This window comes from Mixophyes fleayi, chromosome 2 (assembly GCF_038048845.1).
Source record: "Mixophyes fleayi isolate aMixFle1 chromosome 2, aMixFle1.hap1, whole genome shotgun sequence".
NCBI classification, from domain to species: Eukaryota; Metazoa; Chordata; class Amphibia; order Anura; family Limnodynastidae; genus Mixophyes; species Mixophyes fleayi.
The window spans coordinates 93,596,172-93,621,139 of NC_134403.1; the positions used below are offsets into that span (position 1 = coordinate 93,596,172).

Genomic DNA, 24,968 nt, shown 5'->3' on the forward strand with positions numbered 1-24,968 from the left:
TTGCAAGAAAAAAAAAAAAAGCAAAGTGCGGTATTTGCAAAATACACTGAATAAATCTACTTTTTTTTTTTTTTTTGTAAGACCATTTTCCAGCTTCAGACACACAGAAAAGCCAGGGGACTATGAAAGTACAGAGGTATGAAGGGTACTAAAATACATAATTTAATACTTTTGTGTATGTACTATACTACACCCAAAGTAGATGTGCCTGACTGCAAGTCTATGTTATTAGGGGGTCAGTGACAACATAAACAGTAGGAAGTAGTTAATGATATGTCATACACTAGTGCAAGCACGCAATGCCCACAACCCCCACTTCCTCCTCTAATGGGTTTGGCTCTGCGTCAATTCATCATGCTCAATGTTAAATATGTGTAGGTGCATCCTAGCTACAGTCCCCTGTGATGGAATGTCCCTCACTGGTCCATGGGTGAATGAAAAGACAAACATAATTAGAATCTATTTTATAATATACACGCACAAATATTATATGTGTGTGTGTGTGTGTGTGTGTGTGTGTGTGTGTGTGTGTATGTCTCACACACACATACATATATACACATACCCACAGACACATGCACACATATCTACACAGAATATACCCTTACTCCAGGCATAATGTACCAAACAGATAACCTAACAGACATGGGATACAACATCTTGCAAACATAATTTACATTTACTGTTCTATAGATTGTAAGCTTGCGGTCAGGGCCCTCCTACCTGTCTGTATTACCCAGTATTGTTTTATTACTGTGTTTGTTCCTAATTGTAAAGTGCTACGAAATTTGCTGGCGTTATATAAATAAAATGATGGAGATGTTCTACGTTTTATTTTTTTTAAACATATATCACGCTACTTAACCTTGATGATGAGTACAGATAGGCAGATTGCTCAGGTGAGCTCAATGGGTGGTTCTTGCCTTTGCAAAACTCTGGTTGCCTTCGCTGGCTGTTTTTATTTCAAATATTCTAAATTATGAGAGTGCTGTTAGACTAGTTGATGCTATATGTTTGGAAAATGGAAAAGAAATAATAAATTAACTGTTAAAAAAGGGACTGCACAAAAGTGTACATGGTAAATAATTGTACAGAATACCAAGTGTTGCACGGACAGCAGCCACTCTGTGTGAAATGCAAGCAACAAAATGTTTATTTACACAGTGTGTAAAATGATGAGGCTGGAATTTGAAATAATGGCTCACCACATGTTTACCCTTCTCTTTATCCCAGCTGCTTTCTGACCTGGTGATAAGTGGAAGGGCAGCTCAGGAAGGGCAGGGAGGTCAGCATGGATCTTATCTTGTCAAGGTGGCTACAAAATATTCAACAAATCCACCAGATTTCAATATTTTTCTTGTGAAGTTACCAAACCCTACACTAGCAAATTTATTTGCAATGGCTTTTCTTTGTGGAATTCGTTTTGTGCTAATATTACAAATCCATTATCAAAGAATTGAAACAAACACTACAATAAAACACATACAGTAATGTGCAGCTTTAGTCTACAAGAGATAAGTAGGAGTTACATTGTTAAACAATCAGCCTGAACACTATGGTGCAGAGAATGACTGGATCACTCAGCACTATCTCCTGCTGGTCATTTACACTCCTCTCAGGTATATTCCCACAAGACCTTATCAGACTGAAGTGAAAAAAAAACTGGGTAGTCTCCAGCCTTTGTTTAGGGCCGGCCTCTTCCTGTGTTATTCAGTCTTTTTGTGTGTGAGAGCTCACAGAAGCAGACGCTATTACTACCGGCACTACACAGAGCATACTCTTGATTTTGTTTAACTCTAAGACTTTGTCTTCTTCATCATCCCTACAGATTTCTAGGAGGAAACTTTTCCAGACAGCAGCAACCAGCGAGTTCTCCAAGAATATCTGCATTTGCATTAAAAACACTGCCAGCAGAGTGAACATGTACAACTTTCTCCCAGCAAGTCCTCTTGCACAGCTTCTGAAACACTTGGTCTGTTACACTTGATTCACCTTTAGCTGCCAGGAATAAAGGCACAAGGCTACAAAAGGTGGGATTTTCCTGGAATACTGAGTTTGGAGGATCCAAGTAATGGTAATAACATTACATCTGCGAGTGTATTATAAAGCATTTGTTGGAAAGGAAGCAGCAGGAAAATCTTCCAAGTGATGCCCAGAGCTTGTCTGAGACTAATCCCTGCTCCACATCACACCTCGGGGTGACAGTGCGGGGGAGCTCCAAGCCAGCTGCATATGTATCCTGCAAAGGATTTGTGATTACAAGAGATCAGAGAAGTTTCTCCATGACATCGGGGCCCCCAATTACGATGGTAAGCAATAACATCACAGACTGCCCAGTTGATGACAACTTTAAGTACACTCTGTATGGGTGCATATTTAGTATGGTGTTTGTTCTTGGTCTGATATCAAATTGCGTTGCTTTGTACATTTTTAGTTGCACCTTAAAGGTGAGGAACGAAACAACAACATACATGATAAACCTGGCTATTTCAGACCTTCTGTTTGTGTTTACGCTCCCTTTTCGGATTTTCTACTTTGCGGCCAGGCACTGGCCTTTTGGGGATGTATTGTGCAAGATATCCGTTACACTGTTCTATACAAACATGTATGGCAGCATTTTGTTCCTAACTTGCATTAGCGTGGACCGCTTTCTGGCAATTGTATATCCTTTCCGGTCAAAGACCATCAGGACGAGAAAAAAGGCAAAAATTGTATGCCTGGCTGTGTGGTTCACAGTGATCATGGGCAGTGCCCCAGCAAGCTTCTTCCGATCAACAAATACAGATAACAAAAACAACTCTACACAGGCCTGCTTTGAGAACTTCTCTGAGGATACCTGGAAAACGTATTTGTCAAAGATTGTGATTTTTATTGAAATCGTGGGGTTCTTCATCCCTCTAATCCTTAATGTTTTCTGTTCCACAATGGTGTTAAAGACTTTAAAGAAACCAGTGACATTAAGCAGGAGTAAACTGAACAAAACTAAGGTGCTAAAGATGATCTTTGTCCACCTGGTGATCTTTTGTTTCTGTTTCATACCATATAACGTCAACTTGGTGCTTTACTCCCTCATGAGGACTCAGGCTTTTAGCAACTGTTCAGTGAAGGCAGCGGTCAGAACTATGTACCCTATCACATTATGCATCGCTGTATCAAACTGCTGTTTTGACCCCATTGTTTACTACTTTACATCAGAGACTATTCAAAATTCCATCAAGAAGAGAAACCGCCCCATGAGGAAAGACTCTCGCTTCTCTGAAACCATGGCTTCAGAAAATTTTATTCAGCATAACCTACAGTCTCTGAAAGCTAAAATATTTGAAAATGAGTCTACAATATGATGCTTGCACTGCTTGGATAAAAACTGAACACACATTTGGATTGCTACAGCATATAAATGCCAACAACCCAAATCCGCTTTACTTTTAAATTGATTGACCATCATAAGACATTTCTGTTTTGGTGACATTTTGTTATCAAGCTTATACCTGTTTTCTTCATTATGAAGAGGGGTCTGTATGAAGGTAAATGGAGCCCTGGCATTTGGTGATGCCTGACCCTTTAAATGGCATCAATGAGGGCACACTGGCAGTCAAAGGAGGTAAAATGTTTTCTAGAATTAATATAAAACATGCCTAAAAATACATCTGAGCTTATTACACACACTTCATTTTTCATAGGTGTCCTGTCAAGGGCTTTAACGCCTTAATATGAAGTGACAATACTTTACAGTTATCAAATACAACTTTTAAATAGAGGCATATTTTCTTAAAAAGGAATGTGTGCAGGTCACTCTGGCTCTGATGGTAGTCATTAAGGTGCAGCCTCTCTCAGTTTAAGCTCATCAGCTCCTAAAGAGGGAGCAGCTTCCACAGTCTTAATTTGTTTAAAAATGTATAAATTGTGTACATATGCGGAATGGCTGATTTGCCTTCACCTGAAGGTATATGAGGAATATGAGACTCACATTCATTTTCTTCCCAGTAGGTTTCATTATTTGTATGCAAGGCTGCTATTTGCATATAGTATAAAGACTTAACATCTTTCTTCCTAAACGATTTGCAAGTCTTGTGGATCAGTTCTGGGAATAAAAGTGTTAAATATTAACTATACCCTTCTTGCAGAAGGCACTTAGATTTAGTATATTACTAAATATAAAAATAGTATTTTACATGGTAAATGCTTTTTATGAACACTGTAAACGCAAGTCTAAATCTATCCCCCCTGTGTGACTGAATTGTGAATTTATTTAAAGTTGGTACTTTTAAAAAACATGATAAACTGGTCAACTGATATATTGTGCAATTAAAGAATTGTCTTTAAAACTAAAGCTTTTGCAATGGACTAGTTTATTATTAAATTGCAGGTCATTATGTGCACTGCACATGAGCCACTTCCTGTGTCTATTACAATACACAGATATATATACAGACTAAATGACCACACAATAAGCTAAAACAAAGGTTTTAGCGAAGATAAATTGGAACATGTTATGGGGCCATTAAATAATAGGGACTATTCCTCAATTTATTCTTGATTCTTTATTATATTATGTGACACCTTTATGCTATGTATATTGTGAAACATCAAATTGTTTTATTCCAACAAAACTCAAATTGCACATTTAATTTGCTGTTGTAAAAAAGACAGACTGTGTGAAATCTGGTTATAGGATGAATCACTCCGGAATAGTTGATCACAGGGAACGTCTGCTCTGTTAAGACATGTCAAGGATGCATTATTACTTAGTTGAAGCAACTCCTTTTCCTTAGGGCAAATGGGAAAAAGGTGATGTGCATATGCAGGTCAGTGTTCAAGTGGTTTATTCAGCTGAATTCTCTTCCCTTACCATCCGCCCACGTGCGTGCTTCCACTAATCAATTCAATCCCCTGGTCTTGCAGAAGTTATTGAGTTGAGAACAAAAGGCTCTCTTTGCTCCAGGGTGTTATGCTGAAGTCTTTTGTGTATCATGGGCCTATCTTCAGCTCTTGATAATTTGGTTTTGCTTTATTGGACTGCACAACAAAAGAGTTACAATGTAAAATAAGTACAGCCATACATAAAATAAAAAAAAAAAAAAAAAAAGATGTAAATTAAAATAGTATAGAGCCAACATGTTAAATTGCATATATAATTTGAATCTCAATTTTAACACAAAAGGCTGAAATTGGATTTTGATCATGTAAAATATTAGGCCAGTTTGGTTGAAAGCAATTAAGTTTGTGGACCAGCTCTGTACATGCCAAGCATGATAAATGCGATGGGGTCTATTGCAAGACAGATAGATATATAATGGCTTTCCATCCAATGAAGAATTTCAACAGGGAACATACATATCTATAAAAAATATATTTATAGACTCTTTTAAAACAGAGGCCTCATAAAGTAATCATTTATCAGATTATTAAGAGTTCCAATGGATAGTTAGTGGCCCATGTAATTAATATAATCATTGATTAATACAAGCACAGATCCAACACCAAGTGACGGGGATCTGTATACAACTTGGCTACCCACCAGATGGTAAGCCACCAGTTCACACTGGGGCCTATTACTGTAGAATTCCCATGACTTCCCACATTAGTAGATAGCAATAGACAATCAAATATGGTCAATGGTTGATCAGGGCTGATGGCCATTCTGGTGCTATGGACAAAGATTTGGGGCCTAAAATTAACAAATTGGCCCTCCAAGTTACTGTGTATATCAGCTTAGCCCAGCTGTGCTATTAAGGGCTTGTTCATAGTAGCATTTTCAAAGCTTTTTCTAATGCTGCACCCAATGTTCACATGGCCAGTTAAAGCAAACAATAAAGATCCAAGATTTAAAAAGCAGTGGTGTGACCTGCAGATTACAAAGCCACCCATGTGAATAGCAGATGCAAGCTGCAACAAGCCCTCACTGAGTGCCAAACTCTGTGCAGGACATGAATATTCAGCCTCACTGGGGCCTATTACTAAATAGCCTCTTCTCAATAGTGTTGAAAGTGCTGCTACAAAATTAGTGATCATCTTAGATGACTTTGTATGTTTACAAAGTATATTTTTTTTTAAGCAAAGCACAAACCCCTCTGGAATGGAACCTGGTAAATACAAACAGTGTTCTTAAAAGTATACCTATCACTTTCACTTTGTCTAATGCTCTCATACGCAAGAATTTTAGTATACAAGAATGAAAAACAAAAGCGGTCACATTTCAGAAAACATTTTTATTGCCGACGGTCTGATGGAAATATCCAAGAGTAAGTTAACACTTAAAACAAAACTTCAGGAAACCCTTAGTGAATGTAGAATTATATATACTATAACAAGCCTACCAATGAATACTTTTACCTATTGAAGTTATGAATAAGTGAAGAAAGGTCATTGTAATTACCACCATACTTTTGTGCTATATTTAAAAGTAACTGTGCCAACATTTACAATGTATACATGTACATCTTACAGATAGTCTTAAGTGAGTCCAAAGTAGCAGTAGTGACGATAACGCCAAGGATAGAAGAGCTGGCAATCTGACAGTGAGAATGAGGATTTACAGACTACTGATAACCAATCCACTTATTGAGATAATCTCTATAGGGATATATGATTTCATTCCTTTAAAGCTAAATTATATTTTGTAAAAACTTTACCCACTTCTATGTAACCACAGTGAACAACTAAGTATAAAAATGATACATGCTCACCTACTACTTTTACCAGACAAAAATAAAAGTATGGTTAATAACAGATTACCAAACACCATTGCCTAAAAGAAAAGTCTGCTAAATATTCTGATGCCACAACCTTTCAAAAACAAAAATTAGAAGTAACTTTATAGGGAACTCAATATAGTATACACTACAGTCAAAATATCTACTATTTTTAATATGCAAATCCAGCAGTGTATTTCTAATTTCTTATGGGCTGGCTGACAATCACCATGTAAAATATTGTTGTATTGGTGAATGAACTAAACTGATCCATCAAAAATAATCTAACAGAAATCAAACTCTGCATTATCCAGTATCCAGTATAGGCATAATGTAGAGAGCATGGAGTAGAATGGACAGGTATAGATATTGTGCAGGTATCTAGATAAAGCTTTGTTATATAGCTAGAGGTACATTATCAGCTATGCAAACCTGATAGATCGTATGGAAGGCACATGCTGCATGGTGACCCTGTAATCAGTTCATATGTATGCAAACACCATGCATGCAAGCTAACTACAATGCAACAATGGTGTCTATGAATTTCTTATTTGTCTGGGTTTATACAGCTAATCAGTAAACCCTGTGCACAAATCACTTCTAATGTTGCTGCTGAAACAAGAATCTGCTCTATGATCAAATACTTCACACCCATAAAATTGTTTGTCAGATTACATGCCTCTGTTACACCCTATGATCTAAGAATGTGACGGCAGGTTACAAATCTGGTTTATTTCACTTTTTTGTTTATATATACACACACACTTGACCACTGTACTTCCTCAAAGACTATATATAGCAAGGAAGCTGTCTATTTTACATTGAGCTGTAAAGTACACCTTGGAGCAAGAAAAACAAAATGTGTAAATCTATACTGTATAAATCTATTTTGGAAAATTGTGCTGACTATGCAACAATTATACTCAGTATAGATACACATGGTACGGTTCCTGCTACAAGCAGTATTGCAGGGGTATTGGATAGGATGCGTTCAGACTTGATAATACCAGTATTTCTTATACAAGTAACAACCAATGCTACAATTTTAGAGAATGGCGTACAGCCATCAGCTAATTACTTTGCATAGAAACAAAAACTAGCATCAATATGGATGTGTTTGTTGAGCTTTAGATGACTGATGTTCTGAGTCTGCATTAGGAAGTATTCTAAATTCCAAAGCAAATATCTGAAGTGCAGCATAGTGAGACTTATTAATAAACAGAGATGACACCCAACTCATTATGGCAATAATAATAATGTTGGTGTTCAGTTTGTATCTACAGATTGTGTGGGACTGAGCGGTAATGAGCATGTTTGTACTTGTTTAGGAAAACATTGGGAGGACCACACCTCTAACTGGGTTTAGCCTGGATGATTCAGTGCCAGAATAAAATGCATAACTGAAAAAACACTGGATATATAAGATAATACATCACAGTGCTAACTAGCTTTGTCACTGGGCAGGTCACTCTGTTGGATCCTGCTAAATAGAAATCATGCTATTAAGTAAAGGCAGCAAAATTGTGAATTGTGGGAAAATACAAACGTTTACGATAAACCTACATTAAATCATGCGGAAAATCTTCATGTATTTAACTCCGTTTAACAAAAATGTTCCCAAAACACTAAAATATAAACCTGCTATCTAAGCTTTACCATTTAAAAACTGGTGCTACGATTGGCTTGAGCACAGTGTTCTGGTGATATCATGCCTATCAATGACCTGGAGAAGAAGCATGGTGCACGATACCAGCTAGGGACATCCTCTCCTCCTCTACCTGATAATTGTATAGGAGGTAAGAAGCAGCAGAGGAGGGAGGAGATTTAAATTATATGATAGGGTGGCGTGAAATGAACAACAGGATAGTGGGAAACTAGTGGAGAATAAATTAATTATAGGGGAGAGGAACATGTGCTGGCGGTGCCATATTAATTATTGGGGGCGGGGGGGGGGATACGTTACAGTAGTCTTTACCAGGATAATATCAACAATAGTTGTGCTTTTTTAACCACAATATACAGAAATGGTAGAGAGAGAGGGGAGATTGCAAGGAGAGAGAGAGAGAGAGAGAGAGAGAGAGAGGGAGATTGCAAGGAGAGAGAGAGAGAGAGAGAGAGAGAGAGAGAGGGGGGAGAATTGCAAGGAGAGAGAGAGAGAGAGAGAGAGAGAGAGAGGGGAGATTGCAAGGAGAGAGAGAGAGAGAGAGAGAGAGAGAGAGGGGGGAGAGATTGCAAGGAGAGAGAGAGAGAGAGAGGGGAGGGGAGATTGCAAGGAGAGAGAGAGAGAGAGAGAGAGAGAGAGAGAGAGAGAGGGGAGATTGCAAGGAGAGAGAGAGAGAGAGAGAGAGAGAGAGAGAGGGGGGAGATTGCAAGGAGAGAGAGAGGGGGGAGATTGCAAGGAGAGAGAGAGAGAGAGAGAGAGGGGGGGGGAGATTGCAAGGAGAGAGAGAGGGGGGAGATTGCAAGGAGAGAGAGAGAGAGAGAGGGGGGGGGGAGATTGCAAGGAGAGAGAGAGGGGGGAGATTGCAAGGAGAGAGAGAGAGAGAGAGAGAGGGGAGATTGCAAGGAGAGAGAGAGAGAGAGAGGAGAGAGAGAGAGGGGGGGGAGATTGCAAGGAGAGAGAGAGAGAGATAGAGAGAGGGGGGAGATTGCAAGGAGAGAGAGAGAGAGAGATTGCAAGGAGAGAGAGAGAGAGAGAGAGAGAGAGAGAGAGAGGAGATTGCAAGGAGAGAGAGAGAGAGAGAGGAGATTGCAAGGAGAGAGAGAGAGAGAGAGAGAGAGAGAGAGGAGATTGCAAGGAGAGAGAGAGAGAGAGAGAGAGAGAGAGAGAGGAGATTGCAAGGAGAGAGAGAGAGAGAGAGAGAGAGAGAGAGAGGAGATTGCAAGGAGAGAGAGAGAGAGAGAGAGAGAGAGAGAGGAGATTGCAAGGAGAGAGAGAGAGAGAGAGAGAGAGGAGATTGCAAGGAGAGAGAGAGAGAGAGAGAGAGAGAGAGAGAGGAGATTGCAAGGAGAGAGAGAGAGAGAGAGGAGATTGCAAGGAGAGAGAGAGAGAGAGGAGAGAGAGAGAGAGAGAGGAGATTGCAAGGAGAGAGAGAGAGAGAGAGGAGATTGCAAGGAGAGAGAGAGAGAGAGAGGAGATTGCAAGGAGAGAGAGAGAGAGGAGAGAGAGGAGAGAGAGAGAGGAGAGAGAGAGATGAGAGAGATGAGATTGCAAGGAGAGAGAGAGAGAGAGAGAGAGAGATGAGATTGCAAGGAGAGAGAGAGAGAGAGAGAGAGAGAGATGAGATTGCAAGGAGAGAGAGAGAGAGAGAGAGAGAGAGAGAGAGAGAGAGAGAGAGAGAGAGAGAGAGAGGAGATTGCAAGGAGAGAGAGAGGGGGGAGATTGCAGGAGAGAGAGAGGGGGGAGATTGAAGAGAGAGATGAGAGAGATGAGAGAGAGAGAGAGAGAGAGAGAGAGAGAAGAGAGAGGAGAGAGAGAGAGAGAGAGAGAGAGAGCGCTTCCAGTCCATGGAAAATATAAAGACTAACAAATTGTTTGGGAAATCAAAATGTAAAACCTGACTAACTGGGAGGCCACCCTAAAAAAAAAAAAATCATGTCCTGATAATTGAGATTTAAGATTTCTTCATGTTCAGGCCCTTCATTGAGATTCATGATTTTATAAACTAAAATGCTCATAGCTACCACATTATATTGCACTTGTAGGTATCACCATTGCCACAGTTGGCCCAGTACTGAGCAAGTAAAAAATGTGAAAAAAACATTTTACATTTAAATATATAGTATAGAATTGCACACAATATCAGCACAAAATGTTGTTTACCAAATACCAGATGTAAGCACCTTGGCACAAGATCAGGCCTTTTATGTGAACAGAAGAAAGGTAAAGATAAATGACTAAAGCATACACTGTGACATATGGCAGAATTTACATTTCTTAATTTGTAACATGCATCAAATTGGAAGCTCCACTCACAGGTTTTATGCAACCAAAATCTTTTAAAAACCTGAATGTAAAAGGATCACTAAACACCAAAATTGAAATTTTCAGATATGAGCCATTAAGTTAAAATACATTGTTCAGTATTACCCTTAAGTTTTAGTTGCCCACTCAATTATAGATAGCTGCAACACCTCCCACATCTTTAGGACATTGTCCTCATGGGTTCTGGTACAGATCAAGCGGAGAATGAGTTGCTGTGACAGCACTGTATGAATCACCCACGCCACTTCAAAAGTGAGCAGCACACTCTAAATAAAAACACAGATGGGGAAACAATATTTCTAGGGACTCCTTAAGCCCTGTTAAACTGCACACACACATATTACATAAAAATCATGGTTTTAGATTGTATACAACACACACACACACACTACACACCAATTCAATTGCATCAAGATACAACACATTCAGTTGGAACTCTATTCAATCTGAATAATTTGAATTGGATGTATTTGCATGTCTCCCACACATCTGGAAAGATTTCTGTACAATTCAGGCACAGCTTTGGAGAGTGGGACTAATAGGAAGCAGAGTTGAGACTAATGATAGACAGCACAGATGACCGTAAAAAAGTACTCCTTAGTAATGTCAGAGTAAGATACATTAATTTAGGATTTATTTTAGGCAAACAAAATAAAATTATATAAAAGTATTGGATTGGGTGTGCAAATACTACATATCAAATGATGAAAAGCAGAAAATGGCTTGGTGGCTTGGTAGCCAAGATTGCTGGTTTAGTTTTCTGAGAGCTCCTTCAGAGATCTTTGTCTTCCTGCTGCATCCACGCTTACGTATGCTGGTAATCTGTGCCAACTAAAACCCGGGGTGTTGAACACCTCACTACGTATTGAGGGTAATATTTTTACTATACCTGGCACCGGAGCTGAGCTATCCTCTGACCGGGGCTTCCGCCGCACTTTTGGCACGAATAAATGCTGCGACCCATAGCTCATCATTGTATGGAGAACAATGGCACCGTGTCCCGGAAGCTCTTTTGGCATCCTGTGGTTACCTTCACAGCGGCAGAGTGTGGAGAAGTGCGCAACAGAAAGCAGCAGGGTTCCTTGGGAGGGGGCTCCTTCCTCAGTGGAGGCCCTGTTTGACACAGAGGGGCGGTGATCATCCCGCTTATCAGGCCCTGGTCTTCGTGCAGACAGTACTCGATTTCCACCCACCTCTTCTACGGAGACCTGCTGCATCCTTACATCTGGATGAGCTGCACAACACCTCCACTGTATACTCACTGGACAAGGCTCAAAGGTCAGTGGATGGGGGTTTGCTGTTTTTTCCTCAGAACTCCCAGGGCTGATAATCGGGCAGTCTGAAGCGTCATCCCTACAAGCACCCCAATACACAACATCTGCTAAGGGCTTAACCTACGCACGGAGAAGTGGGATAAGGGCTCCGAACAAATACTGTACTACAGTGACTGCCTTCTATAATTAAATTCTGACCTGCTTTAAACGGAGATCGCATCTGGTCTAACTTTATATTACAAAAACAAATAGAACAGAAATTGAGACTCAATAAAAATCAATGTAATATGCCAGATACTGTCCTTTTGATGCAAAACACTGCAGATTAGACATTGGGATCCCTCCTCAAGAAAAAGCATACAGAAAATATTGCTATCTTTTGTTCACCTTGCAATCTGCATTGAAAAACAGAAAATATTCTCTTTCACGTTAAAGAACAAGTAATTGAACATCAATATGTATCAACTGTACAAATTCATATAGCAAGTAACAAGTGTTGTCACTTGTGTAATTCTTTAACTTAATTCATTTTTGCATTGGAGTGCAGAAATGCAATAAAATATGCAATGTATGTTAATCAACAACAGAGGATGTTACAGAGAGCTGCAATCCAAGGTGGTCATATTTCAGATGCTGAATATGTCAATTTTCATTCTGTCTACACGTTTAAAATATAGGCATTGTGACTGTCGATAGTAGTAATGTCGCCATAAAACAAGCAAAGTCGGAGGACCCGCCGTTACCAAAGCAGATATAAAAAGCGAATGCAAACACTAAGTATAAAACTACACCTCTAAAAACACATGAGTACTTGTGCTGGCAGCCACGAATAGTTAAATATAGTAGAGGGGGTGTGGGGAGCCCTTTTCCACCCCACTAATCGGATTTTATCAAGCTGGACAAAAAGAAAATTTTTATTTTTGCCAACCTGGGATTAATTTTATTAGGCTTTTTTATGCACAAAAAACTGACCATTGGGATTACTTTTATTAGTGAGTATAACTTTTTTTTTATTCATTTAAAATAAATTTAATGGTGAAATGCGGTGTATGGTTTAAGTTTTGTGTTGGTGCACTACAGGTCACAGCAGGCCCTGGGTGGCAGGCATGTTGGCACTTGTGGCCTCCCAAGTGCCAAAATACACTGTAGTACTACAAGCACCTGCATGTCCAAACGGCTAATGGCATCTTGGGACCTGTAGTGCACCAACACAAAATGGTGTCTTTCTTATAAAAAATATATTTTATTACCCCACACCTGTCACCCTGGGGTGTGGGAAGAGCCCTAGAGCTTTCAGCATGGGACTAGGTATCCCTGGAGTGCGATGGGAGTAAAATATTATAAATCAATCATTTTAAAAATACATATACAAATTAGTTTGAAAATAAGCTTTCGCCGCTAGGCTGTTTCAAATACTTGGTGATACCAGGGATTGTTTTTAATGATGAACATATTGGGGTCTGAGTCATTAAGGAAAGCAAGGCAAAGAAAAAAAAAAAAAAAAAAAAAAAAGAGTAAATTTGATCCGGGACAAACTTTCTTTCAATGCAAGGGGTGCAAAATGAGTTTATTATTTTGCACATAAAGAAAATACTGGCTGTTTTTTCATGTAGCACACAAATACTTGATGGCTTTATTTTTACACTGAAATGTAAAATTGATCTAGGCCATGCCCTATCCCAACTTTTGGCAAGTGTTTTCCGGGAGATGGGCGTGGCTGGAGGGCAGGGGCACTGCAAACGTGTCATTCTGGGCCGTGCCAAAATTACGCGATTCACAGTGAATTGTGTCATTTTGGGAAGGTAATTCCTGGATGCGGGAGACTTGCCAGCTCTCCCGGGAGTCCGTGAGACCGACCTGAATTTCGGGAGTCTCCCGTTGGCAAGTATGCCCTACCCCAACATTTTGAATGTACCTCCCCGTCCAATGCAACATGGTTCTGCCAAGTTACAAAGTTACTCATTTGTTTTTGCTTTGCTCTCCTTAAGGACTCAGGCCCATGTGTGAACAGGAACAAACAAATAAAGAGTCTCCTGTACATTAATATTAGGATATATGTAGACAGATTTTTAAATATGAAAACATGGTTTCCAATGTTTTATTCATGCACACACGGGAGCAGAAGCCTAAGTGAGAGGCTTGCAGTATTTGGTTTAAAGCAATTCTCTGAAAAGAATGATCAATTCCAGAAAGTAGAACTGCTTTTTGTCCTATATTAGCATTTCACTCTTGTATTTAATATTTAACACGTCATTCAATAAATATCTAACCTTACAGTTTTCATCTTAATTACTTTTTTAAAACTACACCATTACCTGAACTAATGAGGTAATACCTGTGTTCTGTATTGAATACATGGTTGGCACATACACCTAAATACAAGAGACAAGATTGGACTGGCCAGGACAGAATCAGACACACTGCCAGTACGACCATACTTCTGTTCTTACACAAGCCCTGCAGCACATTCCTGTTCAACCTTGAATGGTAAAATAGCAGGAACTGCAGTAAGGAGATAAAGAATGATTATTGGCTATATGCACAATAAGGGCTGTGTCACATGCATGTGCTTGAACGTTGCACTTTTTTAGCTAGATAAGCGCAGAATTTGTAAGGGTTCAAACGCTACAGTGGTGACAGAGGAAGCTAGGCCCCCACCCAAAGGTATCTATCTCCAGAGAGCAATAGCAATTCAGCTCAGAAAGCACTGCAAGCTGTGTCCAGAGCTTAACCGCTTAATTATAAAAACATTCCCCCTTCACTGCAAGCTGATTAAGTTCTTATCAATGGTGCACTTTTATAGATAGAAAGCAGTACATTCATGCGTCCCCAATGTGACACTGCCCAAAGTATGTTGAAGGTGTAAAACACTTTGTTAATGGGTGTTGATGTTCCTAACTGGCCAGAATACTTTCTGCTTCCCCCACCGAACCCTGGCATCCCCAAGTATCTAAACTAAATTATCAATCACATCTGTATGAAGCCACATAGCTTCATCATGGAAGAACTGTAAATCCCTGTATTTGCTTTTATGATTACTTGACATTTTATGGGTAACTTTGTCTTTATATAGTTGTGCAAAACTTGCAATGGTTTCACCTGACACCATTCTCACTGTTTCCATGTATGATTATATGCATGTGTGTACTTGAGTGCCTGTATGGGGGAGGGGGCAGGGGTGACAAAGCTGTATACTTGTCTGGCTCCATGGGATCTTAATCTGGCTATGCTGGAGAAAAGTGTAAGTAATGACTACCATACTTGCCGACCAAGACTCCAGACAGAGTACGGCAATCTCCCTGATGTAAGGACAGAATGAGGAGTTTCATGATGCAAATCATGCCATAACGCTTTGGCCTAACCTCCTGGAATATCCAGGAGACTCCCGGAATATGGCTAATCTCCCAGATCGGGACTGTGACAGGCTGTTTTCTCTCCCAGGACCAGACATTTTACTGAATGCTTCCTCTACTCCCTTTGCCCACTATGTGTGACTTCCCTAAATCCTTTCTACACTGTAGAGCCTGTGGCAGCATGCCAACCATACACACTCCCCCCCCCCCCCCACCCTGGCTGCATGCTGCGCACAGTACTATAGGTTCCACTTGGTGGTGTTTTGCATGCAGCTGGGTGGCATTAGATATGCCCATGGGTGGAGCTAGAAATGCCCCTTGAGTGGAGCAGGTATTACTTACACAATCTTCCTTAAATTAGTTTTCAAAAAGTTGGCAAGTATGCTCGACTATAAATTGTTAGTATAAAATAAACACGTACAGGAAGCAAGGAAAGGAGGGCACCATTGTACCATTATCACCAGCCATTCAAGTTCAGACCTGTACTTTAATTCTCACATGGTTATTTATATTTGAGATTAAACCAATTTGCTTATTTAGTGTACAAGTCCGTATTGATATTGAAAACATTTCCACACCTGAGCAGCATAACCAAATATACATGTTTTCAGTTACAGACATCACAATATGTTACCGATCTGACAGATTACCTTAATAAAATGAAAAGGCACAGAAATGAGTCAGAAGCTGCACAACACGTAGCAATAAAATTTGCAGAGTTCACCTACATTTACATGTAATTACCAACACTGCACACCCAAAAGGGTGGAGTAGGAAACATGATGATATATTTTGAACAAGACTTGTTTTCTTGTGGTACTCTGCACAAAATCACATAAGTATACAATGGTTGCCTATATTTCACTGTGTCTACAAGTATGCCAACAAAATTTAGTATAGAGATATTACAGTACACATCAAATATTAGTGATGCCCAAATAAACGTACAATCCAAATAGGAGACATAGTCCTTTAGAACACAGCAGTCAAAAATCAATTTAGTATATGCATATTACCTATAGCACAGAATAGCAGAAAAAGTTTGTGAAACATAACCTTTTATCCTGCAGCTGAACTATAAAAAATAAAGCCACACTGAATGACTGTCAATTTTAACTAGGGTAGTTTTTATAGTTAACAAGAATATTGACAAGGCGCAAACACAGCGAGATACAATAGAAATACACCACAGCTAGGTGCAGAAGAAATAGCCATGACTAGAGAAAGTAATCGCTAGGTATACTATTATTACTCTATTATATAGCACCAACATATTGTGCAGCACTGTACAGAAAATGCTTATTCATTCACATCAGTTCATTCCTCAGTAAAGCTTACAATTTAATTGCCATAAACTATGTACACATGCTACGGCCAATTTACTTAGAAGCCAATTAATCCTTCCAGTAAGTTTTTGGACGTGTGCAAAAACCAGAGCACCAGGATGAAAGTCAATGCAGACACGGGGAGAGTATACAAACTGCCCGTAGATAGCACAGTAGTTGATTCACCATAGAAAGAAACAACCCCAGCTGCACTACGTAAAACAGAAAGAAGCTACAGTATAGGCAATGAACATTTCCAGCTATACAAGATACAATAAAAAGATGCAATGACTAGATTAGTGATGGGCAACAGGCGGCCCTAGGGTCTCATGCAAGCTTCCAAGCCTTCACCTGCGGCTCTCAGCTCTTTCCTGCTTTATTGTCATATGTGTTTTTTATTGCTTGTAACACATGTTAAATATGCCTGCTGATAAATTATAGGTAGGTGTCTCTTTGATTTAATTGTATTGTTTTAAATTATTACGGAGATTATGGGTACTGTGAAGTCTTTTTAAAGGTTAGCCTCACCATGCGGCCCATGAACTGTATCAGGTTGCCCATCACTAGAATAGGTACTATCGGAAAACCCCACTGCAATTACTACAGTAGTCAAAAAATATCAAAAACACCCTGTTGGTTAGGATGAGATGAATGTATTTAAGTGCAATTAATCTTTAACCTCTTAGTAGTTAGAATCCACTTTACCAGTTACATAATTTCATATATGCATGAAACATAACATGTTATATTCCTTTAAATTTATCACGACAGAAACAATTAGCAAATAATGATGATAAATGGAGATTGCCTTTTAAAGTTAATATGCTTTTATTTCAATATATCTATGTCCAGTAAAGTAAAATGTAAAAGTAATGTCTATTTTTATGTTCTATCTTTGGATTAAGACATTTCTGGTAGTAGAGCTCATTTACTATGATTACAATTGCATTAAACCATATAAAGCAGACACTTCATTATCTAATTTGCACTAGATCAATACAGAAAAACTAATTGCTTTTCAGTTGCTGTGGTTCGGTGCAAATTTGAAACTAAATGCAAGGTTAGTAACGGTTTTGCAGCTTTAAATTTACCATGCAGTTGACGGATATCGATGATTTGTAAAGATTGCTATTTGATACATTGACCCCTAGGTTTGTTTACAGACAACTAATATTCTCCATTAAAATAAATCCAATTGCGTTACTTATAAACTACAGATACCATTTCTTGTATTAAAACCCCCCCAAAAACTGTAACGGATCAGCCTTCGCCAGCTCTCTTGGTAGTGTGCCCAGTTGACATACCCCTTTCTTTATTATCTGTTAATACTATCAGCTCTATAAAGCACTGCAAGCACACATGATGCCACTTTCTACCGTTTACTAGTAGGGTGAAAAACGTCTGATTTTAGCACATACTATTTAGCAGCCACCACAAATACGTCAAGTATTATCTGTATCCTTGTTTTAGCTACAATGGCTCAGAGTCAAGGACAATGGCTAAGTGGGCTGAAAGTAGCATTACTTTCTGGGGCTTCTACTATTTGTATTACCTTCTTTTATTTTGTTATTAAAATAGTTACTAGACGATATAAATAAATGACAACCAATGCTGTAAGAAATCCTCTCCATACGACATTACAGTCAACATTGTAATTTTGTTTACAAAGAAAAAACACTTTTAAGCATTACACAGCTATACATCTGCACAACACTTGCCAGGAAGCAAATTGAACATCTTAAGCCAGCTGTTTCTTTCAGAGGTACAAGACATGCAGGAAATGAATACAATGGAGGGGACAGGTCATCACTTGAAAAAGGATGTCTGCTGTTTATGTGAAACAAGATTCAAAATTAACCTTACACTTAAAAAGACCAGTCACATTAAAGATAGGACGGTTTATCTGCCTAAGCCAAGTCATTACCCAAGTTATGAGGATTGGCTAAGTGAAATAGTAAAAGCTTGGTTTCTTTTTTTCTGCACTAGTTCAGATCATAGCGTACAAGAATGCACTCATCTTCAGAGCAGAAATTCGCAAACATGTTTTAGGTCTACAGAAACCTATGCTAGTGCTAGAATGTTACCCCTAACAATTTGACCAGGAGACAGGAAACAGATGCTGTAACTAACCCACATCTGCCAAAGCCATTAAAATGAAACGAACATCTATGGACAATTAAACATATGCAATGTCTGCTGTGTCTCACTACAAAGTTTAGAGATATTTTTTCCCCATTTACAATTAAAATTCTGTATGTTCAGTTATCTAGGAAACTCTGGAACCATGTGTCTAAACATTATTTTAATTAGCATATTAATATAAAATGTACATGTACTAATATATATCTTTTTTTTTTTTTTACATTAAACAGAATATGTTCTCTTACTAACCATAAGCAGAAGCAACTAAATGAAGGTCTCACACCATGTGATGCAGTCCCAATTGTAAAGCGCTACAAAAATTGCTGTTGCTATATAAATAAATGTTGTTGATGATAATGATGATTCATGCCCAATATGGCCACACATAGGATGACTAAAGTCTGTCCATAAGTGGTAAGATGTAGCCACCCAGTGTCTGGACCAAAGTGCACCCTTACAAAGGGCCCCAAAACACTTTCCGCCTAACAGGTACAAATTAGATCTGTTGTTATTTTCATTCCACCCTCATAGCAATGCCATGCCAAAATTGTTGAAAACAATTAAACTGGTTAATTGCATTACATCATGTGTTAGTAGCTTAAATAGAGTGCATTGTACTATCAAAGGTTTGTAAACACTTAAGACGGCCTAAATGATAAAAAAAAAAATTCTTTCTTATAAGCAATAGAGGGCTTAAAGCACAGGTTACAGAATGATGGTAGCTATACTGGAGGTCTAACCAATATTCATAAGAATGCAGCTAGTTAATTTACTATCTACTGGTACCTCATGAATGTGTGTCATGCATCAGAAACATTGGTCACGAAGAGCCTTGAATGATGTCACTCATGCTTCAGCTAAGACAAAATGGCTGCCTCAACTGTGTATAGGTCAGGGCTCAACAAGTCATAGCCCCTAAACATTGGGCCATGGAGGCCAATTCCTAAGGAGTTCTATAATGCTTAAGCAATTACACTGGAAATTACTTATGCGCAAAACAGAAAGAATGTTGGGTGATTATGCTATCCAAGTAGACTTAACCTCTGTCAGAGAAAAATACATTATACAACATTCCTAATAAGTCATAGATCCTTATAATGCAATGAGAGGCTCCTGCTTCACACGGGCAAAAGATTCATGTGACCTGACAAGATGCTGACGTACACATTTTATCACACAGACCATAAACCGATTATGCTACTTCTGCTAATAAACAACACTGCTCTAAATGAAAAACATTTCTGAGGAAAACCCGTCAAGATTCTTATGCGAGTTGTGCAATGTGAATGAGACACGCACATCAAATGTACAATCTACACATGAGACTCAGGAAACTGACTCAATATTTTCTAATTCTTATTTCTTTTCAAAGGCAATGCATTATGATCAGTGCATGAGTGTAGATTGCACAAGTTCGGTTTATATTTGTCCTCCTTGAAAAGACTCGAGAAAGAAATGACTCCCAAAACTTAGGTGACAACAGTGAATTTTTAGATACATTAATACCACCCATTTGTGAAACATTAATATACTAAACCGAAGTTAGAAACAACGAAGTGACTGAATGGGCCCGATGCCAAGCTGGGCTTATACTGGTCGTAATTTCCACTAAAAGAAAGTAGAAAGTAAAAAAATATTGTATTTACGCCCATACGCTTAGATGTACTTATTGTATTTACGCCCATACGCCGAGGCGTACTTATTGTATTTACGCCCATACACCGAGGCGTACTTATTGTATTTACGCCCATACGCCGAGGCGTACTTATTGTATTTACGCACTAACGCCGAGGTGTATGCCTCGCAAGAAGCATCCAGCTCTCCACTAGTAGTATGTCTGCCAGGTTTACGTCAGACGTACTTAAGCCCAGATGTACTTATGCCCACAACCAGACCATAAGCACAAGAAAATTTTGTTAACATTTGTTTTGATAGCAAGAGATGCATTCACTATTAGGTTTCATAAATAAACAATATTCTAACACAGCAAATATAATATTCCTTCTCACATACATAAGAAAGTAGCAAAAGTTTTTATTAAAATACGTCTACAAAGTCATATAGTCTATGCATGATCAATGAAGAAAGCACCTATCAGCTTTAGAGGTGAAGCTGCAGTTACCCAATCAGATGGGGCTGGTTTGTGTTGGCGACCACCATCATTATCAACATGTATTTGCACCAGCGCTCAAGCATCCGCAAAAGTCACAGCTATTTACAGTTGTGTCTGTATCTGTTTGCAATAACACAAACATGTCCCACCTCTCTAGTGGCAAGCAGGCATACGCATCAAATCTACATACGTTCGTATGCATGCAGTAATTTTGTGGCCATGAGCGGTACAAATATGTGGATTTTACACTACTTAAATTCACTACAGGAAAACTCTGCAACAAGCTCAATATTTTAATGAGAAGGATTTACCAGATAAGGGCAATTGGTTAATGATAAGAAGCGGTACAAGTATTAAAGAATTATATAACAATAAGGATTAATATATTTGGTTTAAAGTTTAACATTTACATGAAAATCATACATTGATTTCACACACTGAAGTAATTTCTGAAGGGAAAAAAGATTTGCGTAAAAGTGAGGGTGTTCCTAGCAAAGTATGGAGCATTATAGAAATGAGATTTCATTCTGTGCAGTGAGATTAATGAAATTAGATGGCAGGATAAACAGGGTGCATTTTATGGGTTGTACTTGCCGCAAAAAATTTGAATATTGCACCAGCTCAGCGTTGGTAGTTTTACAGTCTTGCTCTCAACTTTTAAAGCTGCACTTCCACCAAGTATATACATTCTACTAACTTGACAATTCCCCTAGCAGGAGCCCTAGTAAAAATGGTTGCAAGGAGCCGTTAATACAGAACCTGCAAACCTATTTCATTCACAATTTTCATAGGGCAGGAGTGAAAGTCTGTGAGGAATGGAATCAGAGGCCGCGATCTTCCCCTCCACAGCGGCACACAAAACCAGTTTTCAGCCAGGGCCTTAGGGAAAAAAACAATACAAACAGTCCCAAAAATGGCCGCAGGGAGCAGCCTCTGAGCTCCTGCTAGGAAATCACAAGTTAGTAAAATGTATAAACCAGGTCACAGTGCTGCTTTAATGGAACCCATTTTGCACCTCCATGTTGCATGTCTAAGCTCCCTCTGAGCAATGTAATAAAAGACTTCACATACATATAAAAGTAATACATCTAACAAAGTCAGTCCCAATGTCTCCAGACTCGTATTTAAAGCTATTAAAAGAAGGGGGGAAAAAAAGGCAAAATTTAGCAGTATTTTAGGTGAAAATGGAAGTTATTTTATTGAAAGAGGTGTTGCTAAAATGCTAGGAGGTTAGAAAAGCACAAAGGTCCCATCATTGCTGTGACGGGATGGACCGCCTATGCCACCCTGTCTGTTGCTGCTGGGAACCGGCTGAGCTTACTTTGCCACCATTCCCTTACATTATCCCAAGTGCGCCCTCTTGCCGTAGTAGGAGGGGCTTTCAATGCTGCCACCACTGGATTCCTTAACCAACATCTAGTACCGGGTTTCTTCTGGGTAACTGTCACTGCTGGGGTACCCCCTTGCTGGTGTACCTGGGCTGGTACTACTGACCTCTTATTATGGAACAGGGTTGCTATGGATGGATCTCCCCTGGCCTATCACACTAACCAGAGCTGCAGGGTAGCAGGCAGAGTGGTGGTACCGGTAAAGCTGGGTCCAAACCTCAGAAACAGCAAAGAATGAATTAGATTTTGGGTCTTATCTGTAGGTCACAGGATTTTCAGCATGGAAGATATTTTCAAGCGGGTCTTTGAAGCAAGTGATGTTTATTTGCTCTGGTTAAAAGGTACCAGTGATCAGATCAGATGAAACAAGAAGAACAATTTTTCAATACAAGCCAGTGCTTTTTATACAGTTTGGACACAGCCTCACAGGGTAAGCCAGCCCCCTTGAAGTATGAGCTATGTTTAGAATCAGGATGTCATGTGTTTATACAAACATGGATTTACATGCATTGCAAAGCTAACAATATTTACGCTTATCTGTGATATCTTAAAAACCTTGCTGTGATTTCCTGCATCTTATTTCAGAGCCAGGAAGTCTACTAGCAAGTCAAAAGGTCTAAATAACATGAATTTAGCATGAGTCCTTTCTTCCAACAGTTGCAGAATACACATTTCAAAAGAAAGGTGCAAACCCCAAACAAGTCCTTTCCCCACATCACGATACACAAAATACTTTTTAAACAAAGGCTCACTGTATCAGATATACAAGACATTTTCTTTAGCAAGGTTAAAACAGAAAAAAAACAAATTTTCTACTCTGGACTCAGAAATAACAATTTCCTATATCAAAATATACACAATATAAAAAAATAAGTGCATTGGGAATAATATAAATAAGCGCCCTGCACCATTTCCTTTAAATAAATTTATACCGTAAGTTATTTATAAGTGATCCAGTCACAATAAAGCCAAGCATCACATAATATGCCAGACTGATATTATAATGCTGCAGAACATATAGGCACTAAATTAAAGTAAAAAGATAATGAATACGGGTTACATTTCAAAAGTATTTTAGACATTTTCTGATTGAGTTTATAATACAATGGTGGATATTTTATGAAATAAAAATGAAGTTTTGGTTCTTCTAGAAAATCTTTGCTGAGCAAATCATGGAAAATCCTTCTCTGTAAAAGAGGAATTTTATATTTCTACTTTCTTTTCATTTGGAAAACTGCATTTCTGCTAACCTCTGGATTGCAAATAAGAACATGTTAGAACCAGCCAGGACATTGTTGATCGCTGTTGGTGTAAAAAATTGTGTATCCTACTGCTAAACAGCTCTTCTCTGTCAGTCCACCCCAGGGGCAAATCAGTCAGTCTGCTAGAGAGCAGTCATATTAAGAAACAGAGTGCACATCTTTTAGGGGCACCTAAACTTAGCACAATGAGGCTCATTAAAGAAGAACCAGCCAGGCAGACTAAAGCAACTGCCATGAGCAATTACCATCACTGAGCTTGTTTTATATTTTGTTTGCACAATTGCACTTGTGACCATTTTGCTACGAAGCACATGGAAGATTTTCAGTCAGGCGGCTGTGCAAAGATGGCAACAGCACTATCTTGGCATATAAATATTTACGAGCATAATAAGAGAACATTCTCATGCTTGCATATGTGCACTTGACTGAATTTAAAGCTGGCCTATTACCAGCCAAAGGTGTATGCTTAACAAAGATAATGCAAGTCCTAGAGCAAGCCAGAAACATAGCAGTGGGGTGGGGGTGGGGGGTGGATTAAATTCCCAGCAATGTGTGGCGGAGTACCTCTGGAGCAGTTGTGAAGGCACTCTGTGGCAATGTGTCTTTACTGATTTTTGTCATAGAGGTGCGATGGAAAGACAGCATTGTCTGGGTACCATAGTGCTCAGAAATTAGCGCACCCAGACATCAGCGACACATAGTGGGGAATTGAATTCAGGCAGTGAGCCCCATCGGGGATTACCTAGCTGTTGAGATGGGGAAGTGCTACGCAACATACCATGCAGTAAAATCACAGCCATCTAAAGCAACTTTAATGAACGCCTACTCTAACTACTTTAAGCTTTCTATGAAGTCTGCCCTTCTTCCTTTAAATGATATCAAATGTGTTCCAAAGTCCAGGCTGCTTTATAGTATGATTGGCAAGTTCAATGCAGGAAAAGTAAATATACAAAATAATAAAATATGAAATATGCCCTTAAAGGATTCTGGTTGCTTTTCAGGAGGCTCTCTCTAGTTAAATTCAATTGACTAAAATAAGATTTATTTTTTTAATGATCTTGCAAATATTACAGCCAAATACGCAAATTAATAGACGGATACAACTGTTTCACAGCACAGTCAGTGAATTTTCTTCCTTTATTTCACAAAGAGTTTGCAATTATTACAAGGAGAAAAATGTATGATATATTCACAGGATTCACTTTAGTACAGTGGTTCCCAAACTTTTGCAGTTCGCGGCACCCTTAGAGTCTCCAAATTTTTTCAAGGCACCCCTCCAAAACAATTACTGAGCAGTCCTGTTTTAGAAGTAGTTGGGTCAAAAAATTGTAATTAGGTCACGACAGAAATACTTATTTAGTTGTATGCAAAAATGCCCCTCTGCATCCGGACACTCTGCCCCCTCTGCATCCAGGCACACTGCCCTCTGTCCCC

The 24,968-nt window shown here is 39.0% G+C and overlaps 2 protein-coding genes across 2 annotated transcripts in view; one reads left to right on the forward strand and one right to left on the reverse strand.

Annotated features, from left to right (window-relative positions):
• The window catches only part of RB1 (RB transcriptional corepressor 1), a 195,775-nt gene that overhangs the window by 67,225 nt on the left and 103,582 nt on the right, over positions 1-24,968 (reverse strand). The gene's annotated exons all lie outside the window — the stretch shown is intronic.
• On the forward strand, positions 1,706-4,330 carry LPAR6 (lysophosphatidic acid receptor 6). Its single transcript, XM_075199697.1, has one exon. The coding sequence runs from the start codon at positions 2,283-2,285 to the stop codon at positions 3,339-3,341; it is 1,059 nt and encodes a 352-aa protein (XP_075055798.1). The 5' UTR covers positions 1,706-2,282; the 3' UTR covers positions 3,342-4,330.

Excerpts from the sequence above, each read along its gene's own strand:
- LPAR6 (XM_075199697.1), top strand. The coding sequence starts at position 2,283 with ATGACATCGGGGCCCCCAATTACGATGGTAAGCAATAACATCACAGAC.